General features: G+C 36.4%; 2 protein-coding genes across 21 annotated transcripts in view; both read left to right on the top strand.

The window, feature by feature from the left end:
* PROM1 (prominin 1) overlaps positions 1-21290 on the top strand; it is a 70157-nt gene extending 48867 nt beyond the window's left edge. For 8 of the 20 annotated variants that reach the window (XM_055698043.1, XM_055698031.1, XM_055698065.1 and 5 more), the window contains 18 exons: positions 388-451; positions 2243-2402; positions 4384-4536; positions 5382-5505; positions 5925-6028; positions 6393-6477; positions 7835-7981; positions 8248-8319; positions 11039-11131; positions 11880-11897; positions 12274-12327; positions 13820-13900; positions 13992-14060; positions 14608-14700; positions 16220-16335; positions 17404-17472; positions 19559-19599; positions 19835-21256. In XM_055698043.1, the coding sequence (XP_055554018.1) occupies positions 388-451; positions 2243-2402; positions 4384-4536; positions 5382-5505; positions 5925-6028; positions 6393-6477; positions 7835-7981; positions 8248-8319; positions 11039-11131; positions 11880-11897; positions 12274-12327; positions 13820-13900; positions 13992-14060; positions 14608-14700; positions 16220-16335; positions 17404-17472; positions 19559-19577 (1521 nt within the window). In that variant the 3' untranslated portion in view covers positions 19578-19599; positions 19835-21256. The other 12 variants (XM_055698130.1, XM_055698119.1, XM_055698128.1 and 9 more) reach the window with 7 other exon arrangements.
* Positions 21291-21447: 157 nt separating this feature from the next.
* FGFBP2 (fibroblast growth factor binding protein 2) lies at positions 21448-25725 on the top strand. The gene has a single exon (XM_055698133.1). The coding sequence runs from the start codon at positions 23903-23905 to the stop codon at positions 24527-24529; it is 627 nt and encodes a 208-aa protein (XP_055554108.1). The 5' UTR covers positions 21448-23902; the 3' UTR covers positions 24530-25725.
* Positions 25726-26049: the final 324 nt, after the last annotated feature.

Raw genomic sequence — 26049 nt, 5'->3', positions numbered from 1 at the left:
TTGCAGAGAGGAGGTGTTCAGTATGCGGTAAGTCCTTCTACTTAGTGAGTCTTCACGTGTGTATTCTCAGTTTTACGTGAGTTAGATCTGACAGGTAACAGTACTATAAAGTTTGAGATTATTGTGACTGATGCATGTATATTTCAATCTAGATTTTCTAAATTTTTTTTTCAAGGAATATCCCAGAGAGCAAACTGAATCTGAAATATACTTGAGTTCCTGTTTTGCTTTGACCTTTTCTAATGTGCAGTGATAAAAATATATTTTTCATAGTATTGACACATACATTTTAGCATGTGTATACTGTTACTCCTTCTATAAAAGAAAAAAAATGCAAGTAATTTGACAATAGAAATTTCTTATAATTTTTTCAACTTTTATTCTTAGGGTTATGCAGCATTTAATGATACTCCAGATTTAGTGGTGAATCAAACCAGGAACATTTTATCAGGTGAGGACAAACGATGTTTTCACTTTGATTGTTTAATATTGATGGTTTTGTATCACTTACTGATGATCTTGTTTTCTTTTATTGATAGTATATTTTCTGGGCTAAAGATAATTAAAAATGGCAATGTAGAAGTTAACAATTTTTTTTTAATTTGGTGCCACAAAAAAACTCATAGAAAGCAACCGTGTAGTAGTGAAGACACAAAATTAAATCTAAAAATAGGCCATATGGTATTTTATGGAGGAGTTTTATTTGATAGGGGGTTTACTGCTCAAGTAATGAGAAATTTTGGGATCACAACTGCACACTTTATCTTTATTTGGTTGAAAAGCTAATTTTCCTTGACCAACGTGCCTATGATGTGTTTAGTAGTGTGATGTTAAAAACTGAACCTGCCTGCTGCTGTGTTAAAATGTAGTGAATGGCAAAGGGGAGGTAAAAATACACCTGAAGGATAATTTAAACGTCTATCTTAGTTGTTTTGTTACTTGGGCTTTACACTGTTATTCTTTGACAATACCTGGACACCTGACATTTGAATAAAATGTAGTATAGTGTATGTATACTAACCTGTTTTAACTTTTGTTCTTGCACTGTGGACCCGTTCTGCATTATATTAACAGCTGTTCCTTGTAAGTTTTTCTTTTTTTTTTTTTTTTTTTTTCCCTCCCAGGCAAATTGAAACACAGTATGTATACAAGCATAGCATGCTGTGTGAACTTCCCTAAAATGAGCCAGTGTTCTAAAATTGATGTTATGCATTTCATTAGGATATCTAGTGCAGATTTACTCAATTTTCAGTATCTGCTGATATGCCTGAACACAGACAAGCCATCTTAATTAATCTATTTATAAGTTGTCAAGGTGGTTTTTTTTTATAAAAACTGAGTTTGAGTTACAAAGCAAATGAAAAAATAGGTTTACAGCAAAAAAAAATGCATTTATTTGTAAACTTTTAAAAGAAGAGTGTTTTGGTACCTGGTTGAATTTAGAAAAGTAAACAACAAAACAAACATCCAGAAACTTGCTCAGTTCTTGTTTGAGAAAGAGGAAGGTGTTGCCTACTACCAAATAGCAGCCTATAGTTATACATCCTGCTGTTTCAACTATATTCCAAGTTGAAAGAAGGGCAAGAGTGAACAGAAACTGCATTTTACAAATAGGTGATGTGTAATAAGTGAACTAATCATGTCTTCGTGTATCTAAGTAGTGTGTAAGTATAAGATAGCATGTTTGTACATAATTTGAGGGGAAAAATGGCTTTAAGTGGTCATTATCTGAAGAGTGTTGCTAACTCATCGGAATGAATTTAAGTGATCTTTTTTAATAAGATTGAAAATAACTGGTATAGATTCTCAATATAAGCAGTCTAATTTCTTCCACAGTGTTGTATTCCCAAGGGATGGAGTTTTAAATAGATATTCATCTTCTCCTTCTTAAACTTAGTGGCTAATTATCTTGCTTAGTGTTACCTTTTGCAATATTGCATGAAAAGCAACATATAAGCTGGCTAGATAGAAAGTGACACATTCCTTATAACAAAAGGAAAGAGAATTCTGGCTTGACATCTACATCTTTCATCATTAAACTGAATGCTAAAAGTGTGTGTTTTAAAATGCCATTGTGTTACTTTGAAGTTTTCGTTGCCTGCTTGTCTCTTCCTCACGCTTGTCTTCATGGCTTGCTTGTTACATGTGGCAAATGGCTTATTACCATTTTATAATGCATATGTGGAATATAAATTTCTTCTATGAATCTGTAATGGTGCAATATGGTTTTTTTTTCTTTTAGATATCAAAAATTTGCTGGAATCAATTGGTTCAAATATCACTACCTTCACAAAAACACTCCCTGTTCAGAAGATTTTAGCAGATTTGACAATATATCTTACACAGAGTGAAGCATATGTTCAAGATTATTTTCCAGTAGTGGAGCAGTATGATTTCTACAGGTATGTACAGGAAATAAGGCAGTAGTGAGGTGCTACCTGTTGTTAATACTTTAATATTTTAATGTTCTGTAAAGGTAATTAAACTATTAATGATAAACACAGTGAAACAAATATGCTGTAAGGCAATTGTTTGTTACTGGTGTTTTGGTAAAAGCCAAAACTGCAGCTAATCAACAACTGGGTGCTGTTCCACTTCAGAGCAAGAGGTAGTTTCCACTAGGTCTTCAGGTCTTTTTCAGGAAGGATATACCTAGGTGGACATTGAAGACGTAATGTGTAAAGGAATGGATTGTTTCACAGTGTCTGAGTGACTTCTTATTTAGGTCTTGGTTTTGCTGAGTTGCAGGGTAAGTGGCTGAGAGCATGTGACTGGAGAGACTTTGAAGTGAATCCCTTTTTATTGCCCCCTTCCTACCGCGGAGGAGGAGTAGCAGGGATTCTGCTTTGCACCTTGTAAATCCTTGCGCACCCTTGCTTGTTCCTACTGGTGTATTACTTCTCCTTGTGAATGCATGGGTTGAATGTACCTTGAAGAAACCATATTCTTCCTATTTGGGGCTTGTGTGATGCCTATAATTGATCAATAATCTCATATTTTGAAGCATAAGGCTTTTCTTTTCATACCATTTAACTTTGTCCACATTTAGTCATTTCAGTCCTCAAGCTCATCCTATGCTCTCCCTACATTTTGACATTTCAATTGATCCTATAATTTGATAATTGTTTCTATCTTTGTGTCATAATCAGTTTCTCTGTTACAGAATAACTGCGGTAATGGCTTTAATACAGTGGTTAATAAAAGTAAGCAGAAGTCTGAACTTTAAGAACCTTACTTTTAATGTTACCTTTAGGCCATTCCTTATCTGGCACTTTTTGTAGTGAGCCTAATTTGACAAATTTAGCAATGTTTTCTTTGAAGCTCAGATTGCATTTAGTCAAATAAATATATTGCTTCATTCTGCTACAGTGTGTATATGTTAATCTTTTATTTAGGTTCAAAAAAGTGGCAAAATATCTTATCTGCATGACACTGAAATACCCATTCTTGTCAAACCTAAACTAGTAGTACTTCAAGTACAAATGAAACCAAGTAGCTTGTGGCTGTCCAAATTACTTTCTGTTCATCCCTTTCATGATTACAGGTGCATTTTCTGTGGTTCTTACTAAGTATTCTTTTATGAATGTACCTGTCAGCATTAATGTTTTTCTTTATTGGCTGTGCGTATTCATTACGGTATTCCCTTTTCTGATTTTTCTTGTTCCTGCTTTCTCTCTACAAAGGTATAGAGAGAAGAAAAGGGAACTTAAGAAATATAAGCTGGGAGAAGTGATAACAGGGGAAAAGGAAGAGCAGAGGGAATTGGTAGAGGATGAAAGGCTAGAATGAGATATAAAACATGAATAAATGGATGTGCTCCAAATACGTGGGCAGATAGAACTGGTACTTGTGTAACAAATAATTAAATGTGATTTAATTAATAAAAATGAAAGTTCAATTCCTATCCAAGATCTTTCCCATGATGGAGTTCTGTTATCTGCTCCGTACATTGAAAGCATTCCAGTGCAGACAAGCAAAGCCTTAGGTTTTAATAGCCTTATATACAGTTAATTACAATTACATGACCAATCCACATTCATAAATTTCTCAGTTGCTTCTTGAATAAATTACTGTTTGACCATCTGCCTCCTCTGTGTCAGTTTGCTTGGAGCAACCTGGAGTAACTGAGGTTGGAAACACCTTGTTCTTGTGATGTTTGTTCCCCAGCTCTTCAGCAGCAGCTGTTTATAATCCAACAGTGATCATGTTCGGCCCAAAATACATGCTAGTGTAGGAAAAGCATTTTTTCGTTGCTAGCATGTGTTGCTCAAACAAAACCACAAGTGGGCCAGTTGGGAATATGGTATTGCCTGAAGTAATCTGCAGGTCTCTGGTGTGTTCTTTACATTCTATTAACAAAGCACTTTGGTTTTTATTCTTTAGGTGGCTGGGTTGTCTCATCCTGTGCTGCATGGTGGTCCTCATTCTGGTCTTTTACTATCTTGGATTGCTGTGTGGCACCTGTGGTTATGATAAACACGCTTCTCCAACCACCAGAGGCTGCATCTCCAACACTGGGGGAAACTTTCTTATGGCGTAAGTTTCACTTATTGGTGTCTGTAGAAGGTTGGTTTTATTGATTTTGAAGGACATATAGATGGATAGATATGGAAAGAATTTAGTTTGTTACCTATGTATATGTGCTGAAAAAAAGAACAAAAATAAGTATTGTTCTTATGTACTTCTGCTGAGGGACTTGGGGATTTTTGGTTGCTCTTTCGTTAAGTATCATAGCTGAAGGATAAAACCTCTGAATCTGCTGTTTTAAGGTGAGTAAATTACAGCTAGTGAATTTCTTAGTAAGGCCATTTGGAAACTGCAAAAACTGGGAACAGATAATTGCAAATACAAAGGAAATTCATAGCTTTTTAGTATACTTGAGCATTTGCTGAAAAGAAAAAAAAAAACATGCAAGGGACAAGAAACACTTGATTTTCTCAGAGCCCTTTGGTTTGGCACTTCAGGTTTGGGGATGCTCTTGGAAGTTCCCAGTAGTGGTTTAATATAATTTCTGCTGGGTGCAAGAGAAAATTGCATCTGAAATCTGTCTAAAACTCATTTGAGAGCACAAGGCTAGAGAGTTGAATTTAAAAAAGAAAATTGTAGGCTTTTGTGGCTCTTAAACTTAATGCTTAAAAGAGTTTGCATGCATAATGCAAATGTGAGCATTTTATATTCATTTTAGCTGAAGACTACAGGGCTGAAACATGTAAGATGTTTCAGAGGGCAAGAACGTACCTTGAAAACAGAAGTTTTTCAACCATTTTTTTATGTTTTTCTTATCTCTGTTACAACTGCTAACTGTTGGCTTCACTTTTGCCCCATGTATATATACTTTGTTCTTAAAAAGCAAAAACTTATTCAGCTTATTTCTTTTTCAGTGGTGTTGGATTCAGTTTTCTTTTCTCCTGGGTGCTGATGATTGTCGTGGTGCTCACCTTTGTCACAGGTGGAAATGTAGAAAAACTGGTCTGTGAGCCCTTTGAAGATAAAACTTTATTCAAGGTGAAGTTATTCAAGCTATTAAATAATGAGTAGAATCCCCATGAGTCCCCATGGTTTTGTCAGTTGTGTGGCATATTTATTTTATGGGACACTTCAAGTGAGTTTGGATCTGGGTTTGCTTTGCCCTTATACACCAAATAGAGACATTTATCCTTTATTGGTTGAATTTCCTTTGTGATGTAAATACTGCATGTCTGTCTTCCTTTGGAGATAAGTATTTCTGTGATTCAGCATTTCTTGGTGACATGGAGCTTTAATATTTGCCTTCTGCACCGGAGAGTTGAATTCACTGTTTTGCTTGTATTTCCATTAGTGGGTAATAAGCTTAGATGTAGGTATGTGTCAAAAGTTTGCATGTGAATAAATTCATTAATTGAAAACTCAGAATCATAGTAACGTTACGGAATTTTGTCTCCTAGGTTTTGGATACTCCCTACTTACTAAATCAACACTGGAAAAACTATCTTTCTGGCATCCTGTTTAAAAATCCAAATATTAACTTGACTTTTGAAAAAGTGTACAGGTATTAAAGTTAATGCTCAAGATTTAATTCAATTTATACATTTTGTTTTTGTGGTATCTCCGTGCTTCATTTGAAGCACATGCAAAAATCACATTGCAGAAGATGTTCTGATTTTTCTGCTCCTATATATGGGTTATTAGAGGTGGTCTTGGTGCAATAATACTACTTGAGAGAACATTTTGCATCTTTGAGACCAGCAGAAGTTGTTAATTACTTGCTTTCTTGTAGAATGATCAAAAAATATAGCCAGAACATTTTTTAAAGTGCTGATTTTCTTAGAATATGAAAATGTTGTTAACCATTTTCATAATACTTGGTCCTTAAGGTCGTTTTTAGGCTAATATATGTATTTTTATTTTTATAGTGATTGCAAGGAAAACAAAGGAATTTATACTTCACTTCACCTAGAACAACTGTTCAATATCAATGAATTTTTAAATGTTAGTATGGTAAGTAAAGAAAGTTTGAATGAGTGCATGATTATTTTTGAAGGCTGGAGAGGGGTTTGCTCTTAAACACAGTATACCATGTCTCTGTTTTAGGGGATTTTTGTTTTTATATACAATATACCCTGCAAGGAGGGAAGAACTCTCCAAGCTAATTTGAAAGAAAGAAATCTATTTACGAATATGGTGTTCTTTACCAGTCTTGGTGGGCCATGGGACATTTTCTGATGTGCTTTTTTTTTTGTGGGTGCTGATAATAATGTTGGTTTTAATTTTGAAAATTGCATAGAAGGTTCAAGTCTAGCATCTTGCAAAGGCTGCTTGTGGTGTTTATGGAGAGTCTTGTTTTTTATATAAATGCCTTTCTTGGTGTGACCTCTTCTTCCTGCAGTCAGATTTATGTTGATCCAGGATATGATACACCATGCTCCTAAGAATGGTTCTGGTTTCAGTGGGAAGGTGTTGGGATAAAATAAAATCTTTTCAATTAAGCTGTAGTAGTACACGACTGCATTTTTATTACATGCCTGTACTAATTGTGGGGTTGCCTGTAATAGTGGTCTTCATTACAGCAGCCCCTAGGGGATCTGTGTTCTCTTCTGCCAGGCAGTGTACCCACATTTAATAGATACGGTTCCTGTCCCAAATAATGTACGAAATTAACAGGGAAGATTCATTAAGAGGGGAAAACTGAGTTTCAGTAACAGACTAATGGTGGAGGCTGGGAGGCAAGTTGGGTTTCCAGATTCCTCATCCATTGTTTTGCGGCCTCTACAGGACAGGTAACATTTTAGATTTGGGTGCGGTGCAGGAGTACTTTGGGTAACAATAAGCAAGTCATCTTTGGTCGTCACTAGACATCTTAGAGGAATCTCATCCAGTCCTGTAGCCAATACAGCAGATAGCATCTGTCCTGGCCACAGCTAAGGTACTGAATTCTTTATGTTTCCTTGATTAGGGCCAGGGGTACAACTTAAAATTTGTAAGGGTACCGTTTCCTGGAGGGGAAAGAGAATTCTGTTTTATCTCAGTCTCTTCTTAGGAGGGACTAACATCTATTTGGAGTAGCCTGCTTAAAATTTAATGGAAGGCAAATAATTAATTGGTATGAAAGATGCATAGGTAGGTTATAACATGGCATGGCTAGACTGTGTGGATACTGCAGGGAAGGTAGGAACATTACCTGGTGGGTTCTGTTAAAGTTAATTGAATTAAACTGATGTGAGCAAAAATGAATGCCTGCTTCTTCATGGAAGTGAAGAGCCAGCAAAATCTAGATTTTTGGCAGTGGGGGGGGACACCTATAGAAGAATATTCACTGGGTGCAAACTACTTTTGTGTTTTATTTTGTTTCCCTCAGTATACAGAAGATGTAGCACTTAAAATTGAACATATTCAGATTAACCTCAGCAAAATCATTCTACTGGATGAAATTGGAAAGGAGAATCTTCTGAATTTTAGCTCTTCAGGAATAGAAGGGATAAACTTTGCAGCATATTTGACAGAGGTGAGACTAATAAACTAGAGACACAGTCAGAAGAAAGCATAAAATGAAATGTTTCTTTAACAACGGGCAAAATGGAAAAAAATCTGCTTTTGTGTGATAGGGCAGAAGAATCACAAAACTTGGAGTAAAAGCACTTCAGAAGTTAAGGTCAATAAACATTTAAAGAAATAAAGGATTGAAAAAGTAGGTGGTGTGGTTAAGTGCAAATTGTATACACAATAACAACATACTCTTTTTCTTTCCCTACTGTTCACATCTTGTTTCAGATCAATAAAAGCGTTACCAAGGTTGATCTTCTGTCATTTGCTAATGACTTAGAAGCAAGGGCAGACCAGCTGGTAAGTTTAATTCACTAATAAACAATACATTTTATGTATTATTGTATATACTATATAAGTATAAATAAATGGACAAGTATTTAGACTTCCTATGAGAGAATTCTTGTACTTATATATGTACTTATATACAAGATGGATTGTCACATAACGAAAAACTTTAAAGAACAATCTTGTGTGTGAGCTGTATTTTAAATATTGCTAATTATTTATTTTTGTACGCTAACTGTTCTACAATTTTTCTTTGGAAGTGTAATTTCTTAAAATTCCACTGTTTGCTTAAGAAAAGAGGGGAATACTCTGTTAGAGTATTTCTTGTTATGCTGTCTACATTTTAGGGTCCCAATTGGAAGAAAAGTTGGTTAGATTATGATGGGAAAGACTATTTGAATGAATTTTCTTTCAGTTAGTGAGCAGATTTGACAATTAGCAATAAAATTAATACTGTGGCAGCATAAAGGCTCTAATGAGAAGTGGGGCTCCATTGTGGAGGGAGAGTGCACAAAAGAGATCCTGTCTGCTCTGAAAAGCGTTTTGAATGCGGACACATGGACAATGGTCGGAGGATATAGCTACAACACTGCCTGCGAATGAATCTGCAGAATGACACAGCTGTGGTAACAGATAGTGAATATTCAGTTGATACGTTTGTAATGCATGTCAAGGTCACTTTATGTTTATTTTTCAAAATGAGTCATCGTTTGGATACTAGATTGAGCACTGGCTCAAGACAGATCCCTGCATTGTGATGTAGGAGAAGGAGTTATGCTGCACACGTACTACAATTGCTTGGATCACTAAGGGACACAGACAGCAGAGTGAGACCATGCTGTTTGGAATTTATCAGATATCCATCCCTACTCCAGGGAGAGGAGGGCACCAACAGAGACTCCTAATGTGTTTACTGCAGCTTATTGCGTAATTTGATTACATCTGTTGGGTTTTGTTGTTTTGGGTTGTTTTTTTCCTGCCACACATGCATTCATGTCAAGGTTAGGCTGCTCATGATTTTTTTTTTTTTTTTTTGTATTGTAGTTAACATCTTCTCCAGGCACTGTGAGTGAGCTGCACATTTCCTCTTTACTCGTGTAGGCTGTCTGCTAACTTGGACAGACACCAGTAGCTTCACTTCCATTCTCAATTTTTACTGTGCTATTTTGAAGGCTATACAGGTGGGGGAGTGTTTTGCTGCTGTTTTGGGGCTATTTTCTAAGTGAAAGCTGAGGTTCTTCAAACGTGTCGCATCTTACGTAGAATTGCTTCTGAGATGTCTTCTTAAAGGTATATTCCATGTAGTTCCACAAAGGAAAATATATTGTGCTGATAGATTGTTTTATTCATTATTTTTTGTAATAGAATCTAAAGCAAGCATTAGAATTGAGAATAGATCAGGCAAAGTAATTTCTCCATATAAAAGACAAAGATAAATACAATATTAAATGTGTTTGCTGTCACAAACACAAAGGGTACATGTTTATTTCTTCTTTGTGATGGTATTTAGTGTAATCTATGAAATGTCTAAAAAAAAAAGTCCAACCCACAAGAATATGACATACTGCAAAAGTTAGATTGTTTCATAATTTATAGTGGTTTCCAAGGATATTTTATAATCCCACCCTGTTATTAGTGATAGCTTTTGCAGTTTACAAGGCTAATCAATTAAGAAATAAACTAACAGCTTCTGGAATTAACTAACTTTGGGTGTATAGTTTACATTTTCTGGCACCTTACATAAAATGGAGCCTATGTTTTTACACTGGAAGTAGCGAGTGTAATAAAACTCGCATCAACCCAAGGGGTCAGGGTATGGAGGAGGGTGCAATACCAACCCCAAGTGTCATTAGGTAAGTGAATTAAACTTGTCAGTACAGGAGATGTCTTGAAGACGCTTAGTGCCCACAGCTGACTGCTTACATGAACACTTCACAGGAAGCAAGCACATCTCTGAGCATTGAAGTGTGTTGTTATTACACTTCCAAAGTGCAGTTAGCAGTGTGTATTCAGTGTGTATGCAGGGAACCAAGTGATTTTGCTACCAAAAGGAAATGGAAAAGGAATGTATTGTTGAGAGTAAAACCAAATTTTGTAGTATTTTGGAACAAGTATGAGCTCCAGACAGGCACTCAGGCATGGAAATTGGGGCACAAACTCATATCTTCTGACTGAAGGGCAGGAGCCCTCAAAATGACAAATACCCTTCCTAGATGCCTTTCCAAGTTACTGGCTGAAAATATTTAAACTTTTGTGCCCCTCAAAGCAGAGGGTGCTTCAGGGTGGTGTTGGCAGTGGCCAAAACAAAAGCAAGCATCCACGACTGGGAGATGCTCATCCCAGCTGGGAACCATGCTGCACGGTTCTTGTGATGAAGTCTGGCTGTTGATCCACTGGCAGAAGTGATGAGCGAGAGGTGAATGTGCTTGCTCTTCTGTATTTAAAATGACTTATTGCACCATGTGAAAACTCTCTTCGGTGAAATCTGTGCTGATAATGTCATAGCCTGAAAAGCGGTGTAATACATCTGTCTCTTGGTTGCTGAGGTTTGAATTATTGATATGGCTATTTTTCCCCTCCTTGTGTTGAGAAATTCAATTTGCCATATCCCATTGTTAGCATCAGCTGTTCTGCAGTGGATGAGTATAATATACAGCTTTCATTGGTTTGTTGCTTTGTTGGAAGGCTTTTGATACTACTGAACAATACTGCATAATTGCATTTTTTGCAGCCGAAAGGAGCACTGGAAAATGCCTTAAAAGGACACGCAAACAGCATTCGAATGATTCATAACCAGCAAGTCATTCCACTAGAGCAAGCTATGGTAAAATATTAAAGCAATGTTAAAACATATTTGTAGAAGTATGAATCTCTAAATCTCTTAAATACAATTTAGAAAGCTGGACTTTCAATATTATATAAGCACAGGTTGCATTTGCATTGTCACTGAAGAGTAATCTGGTTAAAGTATGTGTGTAATAAATAGTTTTACTCCTTGTAATACTACTGCTATATAATACTGTCTAAAATATTGACCCTTTTCTTTCCCATTTTTTTATGTATCTATTTGTGATTATATATGGATAAGAGAGGAAGCAGGGGAGAACTTTGCAAAATTCTAGTCCTAAATCCCTTTTTGGTTTTTATTTTTTTCCCATTTGTCTTCAGTAACAAGAGCATTTGCCAGTTTCACACTATTTCTTGGGAGTTAGCAATCACCTAACAGTATTGGAACTGGAAACTCCTGGCAGTAGTATTTAGGGCCAAAGAAAAATCTCTTTTATTGATGCTATAGAAGACGTGAAAGGGGTGCTTCTGCCTGATTTTGCCAGGCACCAATCTGTGTAGTATGGAGCTGTGAATCTCATACATGCTAGGTGTTGCTTTTTGCTCTTCGTAACATGAAGACTTTACTTTATCCTAGCATCTGGTACAGTATTTCTGCCCCTATCAAAGTCCTCTTGTAGAAAAGCAGTAAGTCTTCTCTTCCACTCTGATTCTATACTGTTCTTCCCTAATTAACTCCTAATTATTCTCATATCTTTTTTTCTTTTACAAAACTGACTGTCAAGAAATATGTTAAAGCTAGGGTAAGTGCTTTTTCCCTTCTGAAATTGCATAATACAGAATTCTCTGAACACTTGCTTCTGATTTTAACTGTTCCCTCTTCCCTCTAAATAAATCCTGCTCAGTTTATTGCTACTAACTTTAGTTAAATCTGAAGTCTTCCAGTACACAATTCATGACTAAGTGCTGTCAGTGAAATACTGATTCAGCTATTAAAACCACAATAAATTTGTTTTAATAGAACTGTTGTTACTATATATAATGTGCTATGTTGTATTAGAAGCAAAATAATTTATAGATGAACGAATCATGCATATAATGTTAAAACAGGTGGGCTTTTACCTGTAGTGATGACTTGAATCTTCTCCCCCCCCCCCCCCCCCCCCCCCCTTTTAATAGAGCACTTTAAATCAGAGCATCAGGTTATTGAAGAGGACATCATCTGAACTTACGGTAAGCTTTTCTTTCTGGCAACAGGAATATTTTTATGCATTTTAAATCCATCTGCCACATATGCAGGGCATATATTTTCAGTACAGCTTTTTCTGGTTCTTGCGGTTCTGTTATTGGAAGAGATTGTAATGTTTTGAGGTAGTAACAGGGATTTAGATATCTCTTCTGCACAGATTTTTCTACCCTGGTTTTCCTTTCTTTGTAGAGGAGGTGGGGAAAAAAAGGCAAAAAAAAAAAAAAAAGTTTGGGAAATTTTTTGAAGTATAAATTGTAAACTTAATTGTCACATGATAAATAGACTTCAGTACAGTTCCATATACTGTGTTATTTATTTTCCTAAAAATATAGTTGTTTTTTCTAGACTCCTTGAATGCAAAACTTCAGGGGGGACAATCAAGAAACAAAATGCAAAAATACAATGGAGAAGAGAGAGCTTGGTGATTCACAGCATTAACCTCCTCTTGCCCAATGTCCAGCTCCCAGCAGGGCCCGTGTTGTTAGCACTGTGCTCTGTACCTCCCTGGTTCCGCAGCATTGGCCTCGCTGTGTGGAGGCTTCCCCAGGGCAGCCCATGTTTCACCTCTGAAGCAGCAGGTAGTGCGGGCACCACTGTGAGCCCAGCTGCCTCCGTGCTTTGCTGGACTCAGGAGAGTAAGCACTAGGTTGGTTACTTTTGTGGCAGCAAAGCTTCCTGGTGCCATCGGCCTGCCTTGGCTCCGGCAGCAGGGATCCAGCCGCACTAGCTACCACTTGGTCATTAATAAAAACAGCTTGGTGGGCCCTACCTACCTCAGTTTCTCCCATTATGGCTTTCACCCATCCACAGCAGCAGACCGGCTAGATTTCTTCTAAAAATCTGTGATTTGAATCTGGATGGGGAGGTAAGAAGTCATGAAATAAGGTGTTGGTAAGAAGAGGATGATATTTGACCCATTAGTATGTTTAAGAAATGTCTCTAAAGTTTGAGGCTGCATGTTACATTTTCCTTTGTGTGCATTCTTTCTGAGACTTTATGGGGTTGTACATTTACGGAAGAAGTGTCTTGATCCTTTGGGATATGGATTAGCAGCATATTCTAGCTGTATAGAATCATACTCTAGTAATCAAGAGCTGTGATAGTTTATAGCCCACTGTTTCCTTCCTGTGCACTGTGGGGGTCTGTAGTTTATATAAATACATGGATGGAAACTATTTCTACGTTTCAGGAAAGGAAAGAGAATGGAAGAGAAAGCTGATCTAGTGTATAGTTACAAAGGTTTCAGGAAAAGGTGCTGTTTGTAGCCACTGATACCTTCCTTTCGTAGTAGTGAGAGAATTTTAGTCAAATGATCATGAATCCTTAGGCAGGCTCACGTTCTGTCTGGAATTGTGTATTTTTTCAGGTTAGTGACGCTGGTTTATCAAGAGAATAAGTTTCTAATAATGGCTGCAGAGCCATTGTAACAGCTTGGAAGGGATTTATTTGTGTTAAACGCCATTTCTTCCTCTCCAGGTTAAGGTGAAAAATGTCATTAGTGCCGTTAATGCTGCCCAGCTTCTCATAAATAACAATGCTTCTCTAGTTATTGTCCAGGTAAGCTTTATTTGATTAAAGTACATTAATTTATAATGTCATGGAGATAGAGGTTCACTTACTTTTGTTCACTTATTTTGTCTGTTCCTAGGAGACAAAAAAGTACATGGATACCATAGTTGGCTACTTTGAGCAATACGTTGAGTGGGTCAAGGAGTCGGTAAGGTGCATTTACTTCATTGGGAGAAGCTGCATTTAAAAACATGTAAAAAAGCTAAATAATAACGAAAATAAAAATGTTACTTCGATGGTATATTTTATAGTTTCAGTTTGTAAGGTATTTGTACTTACTATGAAGAGGAAACTTGTCTTCTAGAAATAGTTTTGTTGTTTTTGAAGTAGAATGGAAATGATGAATTGTGGTGATTGGGATAAAATGCAAATTGAACATAGTACCGTTTTTTCCAGGGCTAGCCTGAAATAATTTGTGCTAATACTGCACTGAGCCTGACCCTGCTTAGTTCAAATTGATGTCATTAACTTCTTGGTTTATTTTTCTCTGTTCAGCTGCAGTCTTTGAGAACATAAGCTGATCTTGTAAAGATGTTCAGTTGATAACACTGGAATTTATTTTTAATTTTGATAGGGTGAGAGTTAACAATTTAGTAACAGTATCTGTAACTAAGCAAGTTTTGAGATTCTTATTTTATTCTGTTAAGTACTTAAACTGTTTCTTGGTTTTGTTTTTTTTTTAATTTGTCTTTCAGATTGCCATGGAGGTAGCAGCATGCAAGCCTATTGCCAATGTGATAGATACAGCAGTGGATATTTTTTTATGCAGCTATATAACTGATTCTGTGGTAAGAAATATTTTCTGTTATTCAAAATTGGGGCAATCTTTGAACATTAATCTGCTTTTAATTATTATGGAGTATGATAGTAAAGTATCACGTCCAGACTTACGCAAGGAAAAACTATTCTGGATCAAGTCCAACAATGCTGGACTTCTTTTAGGTTCCCATTGAACTTAGGCTTCTATTAGCAAGAAATCTGTAAAATTGTTTCCTTAGTAAATTTCTTCCAACTTGAATTGCAAAGTAAATGCAGTACGACTGCTTTGGAATAAAAATTTTGGAAAAGGTGGGGTTTGGTTTGCTTGATTCTGAATCACCTTAAAATGGAAAAGCATAAAGAACTGAAGTTTGAGCTGTACTCATTTCTAATTTATGGGAATAGGGTGGGGGCAGAAAGTGAGTGAGAAATACCAAGGAAATCTCAAGTATCTTTCTGGATATCTAGATTTATCTGGTATCTAGAAAACCCAGATGAGGTTTTATCACTTGTGACAGATGTTGATTCATTCCTGTACAGTGGAGGCTCGAGCATGACTGGTAGCAGTATATAAGGGCTTTTTCATCATTTTTTTCATAAAATTGGCTTTTTCATCTTGCCAGAGTAGCTTGGAAAGAGGACAGCATGTGTTAAAAATAGAATAAGAAACCATGTGCCTGGAACCCCCCTAAAACCTCTAGCTATTGTTTAGCTTCGTGATACATTTATCCAGGTCCTAAGCATACCAACAGTAAATGCATGTAACAATCAAAGCCAAAGCACTCTAACCTTGAAAATGCTTGACCATGAAATGCTTAACCTTCGTAATGCTTAACCATGAAAACCTCTTAATCTGCTAGAATCATGTTGTACTTACAGATTATCTGGTATGTTACACAGCTTCTGTTCTCCTGTGTGTAGCCACTAACCATCTGGTGGCAGATGTACCATAGTTTTCCTGATGATAGAACTTAGCTGAGTCACTTATAAGTCAAAATGCCTCCAGCCAATACAAATCAAATTTGAAAAATCATCATTTTAACATCTGGTGATAACTCAGTTCAACTGTACAATAATGAAATTAATTACACAAACAGGCTGCAGTTAGTAAGTTAAAAAGTACTTCGAGAAAGTGCTGGAAACTCAGATTTTGTCTTTCTTGTGGTTCTTGCCAAATACTTCAAAATATCAAGAAAGGAAAAAGAAATAATGCGGCTAGTAAATTAAATGCTGAGACACCAAATCACTTTCTAGCATAAGGCTGACTACATTGAAATAACTTCGTAGGGCTATGTAACTTTGGGAAACCGTGAACATATTCCTGTTTGGTTAAATTTGTAAGACGGTGGAGTTCTTGATTTAGTTCACATTGACAGTGGAGAATGCTTAATTTGCCCTATTCCGCGCTGGTATAAGGAGCCTCAGATAGCCACTGATTTCTACTGTGTTCTTCCAGTAACAATGCTTAGAATATCAAGCAAGGATTCAGCACTTTTCTGATACATTTTCTCTATGATCTTTTTTTGCCTGGATTTTGCTTTGTTTCAGAATACATTCTGGTTTGGTTTGGGAGGCTCTTCAATATTTTTAATTCCTGCCATAATTTTTGCTGTGAAACTCTCCAAATACTATCGTAGAATGGATACAGAGGATGTATATGATGAGTAAGTATATAGTCCTAAGCAAGCCAATTAGCAAATGAATTGAAATGCTTTTTCTAGTGTCTCACATGAAAGCACCATAATCCTTAAACCTTCTGTGCTGTCAGATTAGAACTGTATGTTATTGTGAAATGCTGCAGGTTTGGGTTGGTGCCTGCAAAGGGGGCTTTGATTGCCTTGCCTTGCCCTGACTGTGCAGATATTTCTAGCTCTGACTTTGAGAAACTTATTTCAGAATGAGGTCTTCAGGGCTTTGTATGCAGCATTTATATAAATACATTTCCAATGTGCAAGTAATTAGCTTTGTTAAATAACTTGTTAAGGTGAACTATGCCTGCTTTTGCAATGTCCTTGAATTAATTATTTGCTTTCTTACTGTCTTAGTTATTCCTAACCAGTCTTTCCTTTTTCAATTGCAGTTCCTCTGTCTCAGGGACTTGGCATTTTACTTTATGATAACTGTTCTTACAAATTTTCCAATCAGTTTTGTTTTTACTGTTCTCTTCTACTTCGTTTTACTCATTGTTTAGTTAGCCTGTGCACTGCATTTCTCAAATTTCACACTGGTCATTTTTCATTACACATTCACAAGTCAGTAGAGCAGAAACAGGCATGTACAGCTAAAATGACTCGCTTATTGGTGTCCAGTTAATTACTCCTCCTTTTCTGTGTTTTTTAGTGTTAAAACTATACTCATGAAAACATAAGACATTTTTGCTGGTATTTATTAAAATTATTATATTGGGAGGGAGGGTTTATATTTTTAATGTAACTTGCTACTTCAAAAGAGGTAACATGTTCTGTTTCGCCAGACTCTATTAGAGTATCCAACTCAACAAGAATAACAAAATAATTAATTTTTGGAGAATATAAAAAAATATTTTAAAATGTATAATTATAATTGTGTCAGAACTCCTGAATGTTACAAAGGAAAAGTTATATTCTATTGTACAGACACAGTTTATCTTTGCATATAATACCATCATCGACATACATGTCTTAGAAGCCATACTGTACATACTGCATCTTATAGTTAACGTGGATTTTCTTGGTGTATTTATTTTATTACAGTACGGAAAATGGTAATAATGGTTATCATAAAGAGCATTTATATGGTATACACAATCCTGTTTTTACAAGGTAAACCAAGTCTGAAACTGCATGCTTTCATGTGTCCATACTTAATCTACTATATTAATCACCTATCCAATTCTCTACGCGTTCTTAAAGTGAACCACTTTATTCTCCATTTATGTTTTTTGCATGATTACTCTCTATAGCAAATGCTATATGATTTGTATTTCTCAAATATTCTTTGCATAACAGCAGATATTGTAGTAATTTCCAGCAACTTAACAAAGCAATTCCCTAAATTTGATTTTAAAATCCAGGTAATTAGGTATTTATCTAGTGCAGTGGGTGGTCCTGAACTGATAAACATATTAAAATACCCTGACAGCAGTTGAAAGTGGTGGAATGGGATCCATTCTCATTCGTGAGTTGTTTTATTTTTTAGATGGTGAGGAAAAGAGCTTTTCCTGTGCAAAAAGCAGGTGATCCAGGCTAAGCAGAAAACAGGAACAGAGAAAATGGGTGATTCTGCATGGGCAGAACTAGTGTAATATCACAAGACAAGAAATTCAAGTTAAGTTTAAACAGGAGGAGATTTGGGTTCTTCTGTCTCTACAATTTCTGTGCTGTAAATAGTCGTGAGACTTCCCGTTTACATCCCACAATTTCAATATTTGGGTTTGAAAAATTATCAGAGTTTAGGAAAGGATCTATTTTATGATTGAAATCTGTAGCTCACTGTGCCTAACTTGCAACTTCATGATTGAAAGTATAGGTTGAGTATTGGCAGAGAAGTGAGATACCACCATTCTTTCAGTAATGTGTAAATACCAAGAGAGCCCGAAGTTTGGAAGTCTGGCCAGAATTTATGGCTGCATCACTTGTATATTATTATTTATTAGAACTGTATTTTACAATATTATTTACTGACCAAATCTTGACTCCACATTTCCTTCTGAAGAAGTATTTATATATAATGATTTTTTTTTTTAGTGATATTTATGATCATGATTATCGTGGTCCCTTCTTCAGCGTAAGGGTACTCCCTAAATTAACCTACAACACGTTCAATTCAAAAGTGCTCTCCACTGGTGTATCTAAGGACTCTCAGTTTTAAAGACTTTTGATACTTCACATAAGAAGAAACTAATAATTGCTCAGGCCTTAGAAGTTGCTTTCTGATCTTTGAATCTTTAATACGGATGTTAATACTTGAGGTTCATAGCATGTTTTCTTTGATATTTCAGTGATTGACAAATAGTTTTATACAATGTTCCTGAATAAGCTAAAAATTACTAATATAAAATAAGTTTTTGAACAAAGGTGCATTAGTTCAGTCCTGACTTCCCAAGTTTTAAGTTACTCAAAGTGGGCTTCCATAATAAAATATAAGTATTTGGTTTGAAGCAATCCTGTCTTCTGATGTGCTGAAATAATGTGAAAACCTGCTAATTATATATGCATTGAATTTCTCAGTCTGGGATTCCCATATCAATAGTCTTGGGTTTAATTTTCATATCACAAACTCTTCGCTTTTATGCTATCTTTGCTGTTTCTCATTTCCTACAAATTATTTTGAGACATACTTTGAGAGATCTGACTTTGAATAGATCTCTGTACGCCTGTACTTTTGCAGGTGTAAAGAATCCCATGGGTTGTTGGGATTTCTTTTTTGTCCTTTGAAATCAGCTGGGTTATTTTGCTGGGAAGAGATGCAGATATCTATCTTTATAAATATAAGATACATAAATACAAGTATGAGAACTATGTGAGTTATATTTGTATAAATATCTCACACAGATGTTTTTATATATACGTCAAAGATACAAATAACCTCAAATGCAGCCACCATTTTTGTGAGAGCAAAATTGGAGGCTGCATTAAGAAGTGCTGTTGAATAGGTAATCCAAGTGTTTCTTTCCATCATAAAACAAAGATAACCAGAAAGGTTGGTGGAGGAAACCATGAATCTTTTTCCTCTTCTTTGAAAAATTCTTGAATAAATGGGTAAAAGTTTGAGAATAGTTTGCGCCGGCTGAGCTTGTCTAGCCTTAGTTAGACACGATATTTCTGTTCCATTTGTGGGCAAAAGAAAATGACTGTTTTGGTTTGTGTGGTTTTTTTGTTTTTCCTTTTTTTTTCTTTTTTTTTATAGCTCTATGGAACAGTGGTAACACGTGCTGGGAACATTAAGGGGTAAGTAATAAGCCAGTTCTAGTATATTACTACTTTACTGTTTTGAAGAAGGCTGCTCTGCTTTCTGCAAAATTAGTGCTGTAAGGTTTTAAATAAAAAAAAATACTGAACCATATTGATATTCATGTGAAAATCTATTACTTTATTCTGCTTAAATTGTATTATAATTCTGTCTTCATCAAATTTTCCTGATTTTTTTTTTTTTTTGTGTGTGTGTGTGTGTGATTATTTACAGGCTACATAAATGAGGCTCAAGATTCTTCTACAGGAATATATCGTTATTCTTCCAAGTGTATTGGCATTTGCATTCATCTTCCAAATCCTGAGCCACTTGTTTTATGACACCTGTACTGTAAATCCCAAATGTACTATCGAATGTTATGCCACAAACTACTGCATAGAATATTTTGCGATCAGGGCACTGCCTCTCAAATACCACTGTTCAAAGCTTGAATAAAAATGTTTTTTGTTTTTTACTTTTTTTACACTGGGCTTTCTACCTTACATCACAGTATACAAATTAATTAGATTAACAGCCTTTCCCTAGCAATCCTCTGACAGTTAGTCAAGTTCTTAAATTGTAGATTTGTGTTAAATACAAGTACATACACGTTTACATAAAAATACATTTTGTATACAGAGACTTTTGTATATACTTTTTTCTTAAAACTTTTAAGTGTTTAGTTAAGATTTTAATATTGTATGATACTCTTCACAAATGAATTTACCAGCATGTTCAGTGTTGCTATCTGGTGCTCTTGAATGACCACTTTGGACTAAATTTGAAGTGTAATGGGATCCACAGTGTCTCTTTGTGTCTGAAAAGTTCAGTTGCAGTTTTGTTTTCTCCCTTTTTTTAAATTATTTAATATCTAGTGGGTTTTGCAGTATAGACCTAAAAGGGACTTTTTGGAGAAGTTTGTTTTGAAACTTTGGGTGGGAGGGTTGGGACTGTGCATAATGCATAATGCATAATATAGTGAAAAAGCTAAGCTTCCTACAGTTCGATAGTACTCAAAAAGAGCATGAAAGGTGTCATATGTTGGTGATTTTTAGAATGCTTTACATTCTCTGACTTCCTTTTCCTCATTCACACTCAATTCTATAATGTCCTTAACAGTGTCAATATTAAGCTTTGTCTCTTTCAGGGGGCAGCGAGACTATTTTTTGCTAAATAATACCAAAATATGGTTACCAATACTGAAATTCAAATGCGTTTAGGAATTGAAATTAACATTTGTACTATTAGAGTTACTGCCTTGAATTTTGGCATACAGTTGCATTGCTGAATTAGTTAACAGTAGAATTCATCAACAAGGCCAAAAGTATTTGTTAGTAGCGTAAAACATTTCAGCAGGTAAAGTAACTGGGTATATTGATCTAAACAAGTGTCTCTTCATGTATCAGTATTGTTAGCTTTGTTTCCAACAAGGTTCATTGGCTTGAAGTAGGGACAATCCTGTAAATCATTTATATAATTTTAAAGGAACACTGAAAAGTGATACCGGTATTTAATCTGGAATAACCTTAATTTTTTTTTATTTTTAGGTCATAAATGGAAACATTTCTAATTGACAGTATGTAGCATATGTGTATATGTAATGTTCAGAACTGCAGATTTTTAAGTCTCAATTTTTAATTTGAGAAAATGTTCCCAGTTCATTTAAATAAAAAAGAACTTGCTTAACTACCTGATGTTTGATTCTCAATTGTTTTGTTGTGTAGAGCTGTCTCAGAAGAGTTGCACTGAATTAAAATCTTACGAAAATGAATTTTTTTACCTTGATTAAAAATTTCTGCTATATTTGACTTTTATTGATGACTTTAACTTAAGCAAGATAAGAGACCAAGAACTAGAGCAGAAGAGACTGAAAGCATATTGGGTGAGGCACTTCTGACTTCCACAAAGAATGTGGTCTATGCAGAGGTGGTAGAATTCAAGCTGATGAGTTGTGGAGGATATCCACATACTCTGTAAGTGCTCAAGACTCACTGCTTGCCTCTGCTTTTGTAGCACTGACAACAGAATTAAATGCTTGGCAGCTCTTCAGCTCCCAGAGTTCACTGCTGGCATCCTGGCTTAACTTGTAAAAGGACAATTGTTTTCCACTAATAAAACAGACTATGAGTTGTTTCATCTGATAGGCAGGCAGGCAGAGTACAAACATCAGGTGGAAGTGAGACAGGCGCTTGGCAATAACATATTAACTGTGATACACAAATATACCAGAGCTCTTGAGTCCAAGCTTTGGCATTTGTCCTTATCATTGTAGTCTGATTTGTTTTCACGATTACACTTTAAAAAGTGTCAGAAAAAGAGGTCTGAAACTGGTATAAAATGACTTTTAAGTAGCTTTGGATTCTTTAGCAATTGTTAGAACAGGAGAGATGAGTGCCTTTAGTTTCTAATCTAGGGACTGTCAGTGCTTTTGTGCATAACCAAGTGTAAATAACACATTTGTTTGCCGAATATTAGGAGGTCTTTCAGTGCTTGCAGTAGGGATTTGAAATCCTTGAAATTGAAGTAGGAGGTGGGCAACAAGATTCTGGCTGGCTGGATGATGGGTGAGAAGACGCACCAGAAAACAACAGAAGAGTGAATTGTAAATCTTGAGTAGGCTTGTACCATTAGTGTTTCTCCTAAGACTTGACTGGAGAGCCGCACCACTATGCTTTGAAAGAGAGACAGTCAGGAGGAACAAGTGGCAGAAGCTAGAAATGAGACCTCTGCTAAAAATGTTATTAAAACAGCCTTAGCAAGGGGATGAAAAGAAAACAGTGGTGTTCTCTCTGTCAAATGGTATTTAGTCCTGGGGAATTTCATGACATTTACTGGAAGAACAAGGTTCAGGCTACCCAGAATGGCTATTCCAGGTGGCTTCATCTTCAAGCAGGCGGCTCTCAGGCTAGCTGGGATGCCACAGCAGCTAAGGGTCTCTGTTGTCAAGTATTACAGAAGCATTTTCTGCATTTTTTTTTTGTTTGTTTGTTTGTTCAGCTTCACTGTCTGTGTGGAATGAATGTGTTTTGCCTTGGTATTTTCTGTAGTGATACTTGTTGAGTGGCCAGACATACAGAATGGTGTTCTGTCCTATTATAAATGGTCATTCTTAACCCCAGGGTTTCTAGCACCTCGCAGTTATTCAAGCATACCCCTAAATAATACAATGCGCCTTCCAGAAGTTGTTCAGGTCAGGCTGAGTGTAGCATACGGGTCTTTGAAGGAAGTGCATGGTGGAGTCTTATTAGCCAGAAAAGTCCTATGGCTCGGAACAGCATGGGAGGGGTTTTATCTCCTGACCCGCTAAATGCCAAGGGAGTCAACACAATTTTCCTTAGCTCTGCTTTTAGTTACTGCAGCAGAAACTGCAAGTACAGGACTCTGCACTAAAATATTTCTATTCTCTTGCCTTCGTTTTATGGCATTTTTACAGCTCATTTATTATGAACAGGAAAATATGTATTAAAAAAAAAAAAGTGAAAGGTGATAAAGCACAGATATCTCTGGCATGCTCTAGAGTTATTTCCCTGCTGCTGAGACCCATGGTAAGCTAGTTCTCTAGTCTTGCTCTGTTGGCTGAAAATATTCCATGGTATGACAGTGATGATAAAACTTCCAAATGTTTTGTTTATGTTTAGGCCTGGAATATCTTTATTTGGCTAATGCTTTATTCCTTATCTTGCTTAAATATTGCAAGTCTAAAAATCTTTCATGGCTCACAGAATGTGCAGTTGATTCTTCCATGTGTCTCCACTGCAAGTCATGTGCTGACAAAATGAAGTATTAAAATTGCATCCTCACGGTGAAGACATGTTCCACAAATCAGCCTTTATTAGTAGGACACATTTATAATCATGCAGATGTAGCTGCATAGATTGCTTTGGCACTTCTATCCTTTTTTACTTCAATATGGTCTTACAAGCTCTGGCATGAAGATAGCTATAAAGCAGCTGGAGAATGGAAAATATCTGTTAAAAATCAAATATGACATGTTCATCCTGGAAAGGAATGCACTTTTTCGTTATACAACTATCGTTCTGTATTTAACTGCGTTTACAAGAGTTGTCTTGTTACCTTCTTGAGAGTTCACAGGCTATTTGACGCTGTCTCAGGCTATAAATTGTGGGCACTTGCCTACTGAAGTGTGATTTATGATTTTTATTTAAGAAAAACCCTTATATCCCATGTTGCACTGGAAAGAGGCTTCTTTGTGCACCAAGCCTTTAAATTGTGAGCAGCCACTTAACAGCTTTCACTCTTTTGGATTGTGTTGCTCGAGGATCTTGGTCAACTCCTGTCACCATGAAGAGTGTCGCTCTTCTCTTTGTGGTAGTGATCTGTGGCTTGGGAGGACTGGGAGAGAAGCTGAAGCCAAACAGAAGAAGCAGTGGTGAAGAAATCAATTTTCGGACTAAAACCAAAGATGTTTGCACAATGAGCATGAGTGGGGATGAGGAAATGAAACTTAGAATTGAATGTCAAAGCCAAGGCATGTCCTACTGGTGTGAATTCACTGGCAAGCCGTCAGTCTGCCGTGCTTTCCTAAACAATCCAAAGATCTACTGGAATCAGATTGCCATGGAACTTAGAAAGCTCCCGCATGCTTGTGAATCCACGGAAGTGTTGAAGATCACCATGTGCCAAAAGGCTCACCCAGAGGCTCTCATGAAGCAAGTAGCTGCTGGCATGGAGCTGGAAGATCTAGTGAACCAGGACAAATCAGTCCAGGAAACTTCCACTTCTATGAGCGAAGCAGGAATAAGCTCTGTTAAGAAAATAGGGAAACCTCCAATACTACCTCTTATAAAAACAGCCCAACATGGTCAAGGGTCTGAAGTTGAAACAGAAGCAATGAAACTGGCACGGGAACATTGCTGGGAATCCCTGCATGGTTTCTGCTCCTACATTATTGGCTTCTTCAGGGGTTAAGGATTTGGTTCAGGTAAAACTCCCATCCTGAAGCACAGCAAAATAGATGTAAGAGTAATCCTGTTGTAGTTTTGGTTTAGTTTGATCTTTGGGGTCTCAGGGGTGTGGGCTGAGAGGTTCTAGGCTCACTTACTAAAATCTAACATGGCAAAGCCTGTACCGTGGCTTCCAAGCAGCTGGACGGCATAAACTCCCAGTGATAGCTGCTGGTTTGGAACTCCCTGACAGCCTCCTGTGAAGTCTTTAATACGTACAGAGGTGTTTGTCCTACCTGTTATTAATCCTATGGTGTTTCAGTTCTAACTGAATTGGGCTTGTTTTCCACCTCCTGTCATTCCTTCCCTTTTGTGCTGACTTCTGGACTTAAGCCAGTGAAGTAAGATAAGTAAGAAATGCGTCAGATCCAATAACAAATACAACAGCTGGAACAATTTAAAATTACATTCAGAAATTGAGAGGATAATGTTGGTTCATTAAAACTACTAGTTAATAATTAACCATTTTAACTTAAAAACTGAGTTCATAAACAGTTGGCAGAAATGCGTAAAACCAAATGCACTGTCTTGGTTTGCGGGTTTGTAGGGGCGACAGGGGATCGCATGCAGGTGGTTGTCTGGGAAGTCTTAGGTTTTCAGCCAGGATTTAAAAATGCAAAGCCCTTGCAGAAGGATTGGCTTTATACCAACCTCTGTTTCGGCTTGGTGAGAAAGCCAGGAGCTGCTGACTAAACCTGGCAAACTTTTGACAGAAATGGGAATATATGCTCTGTAAGCCAGCAAGTGTTTAGGCAGCTAATGATCTTACCTGTGCTTAATACAGCAAAGTCACTAATTTTTTTTTTCTTTTTTGTTTTGCAGAGCAAAATTTTTATAGCTGAAGAGGGTCCTCGCTGTAGTTTAAGAATTTAGATGTAAGAATTTTGGTTTAAAAATGAGTCATCTCTATAAATCTTGCAGCTGTTTTCTTTTTGCACCCCTAAAATGAAACTTTAACAGCCCTGAAAAATGCATGAAACTGGAGTGATCATACTTAAAAGTGTTAGGATGAACTAACTGTTCCTAGGTCTGTTACACACCAGGGTGTAAGCATTTATGTAACCAAGGTTCCACTTTGAGTGCTGACCTTGAAAAAGTCTTTGTGTGCTGATCTACTTCAATTTATTAGAGATAAGAACTGTAAATGATGCTGCAGTTAGTGCAAACAATAAAAGTAAGATTTTTTGAAACATACCCAATGTGCTTTCTTAAAACTTTAAATGGTGTTACTTGTATAAAATCATGGTATTTGATACTTATTTCTTAAGAGATTGTTGGTAGAATGTGAGGAGAAATTACAGGTCTGAGTTATTACTTTCCCACTGTGAACATGTTTTCATTAATATTAATATTTTTTATGTTACTACACTTATATTACAATGATAAGTTTCAGCCAGCAGGGAAAAAGAGATGGGAGAAGTAAGAGTAATGTAATAATACATTTCTAAACGTAGCAGATTAGAAGTGTTCATCTGTGATGCATCT

The sequence above is a fragment of the Falco cherrug genome, chromosome 1 (assembly GCF_023634085.1).
Source record: "Falco cherrug isolate bFalChe1 chromosome 1, bFalChe1.pri, whole genome shotgun sequence".
Classification (NCBI taxonomy): Eukaryota; Metazoa; Chordata; class Aves; order Falconiformes; family Falconidae; genus Falco; species Falco cherrug.
This window is presented reverse-complemented; position numbering and strand designations above follow the sequence as displayed.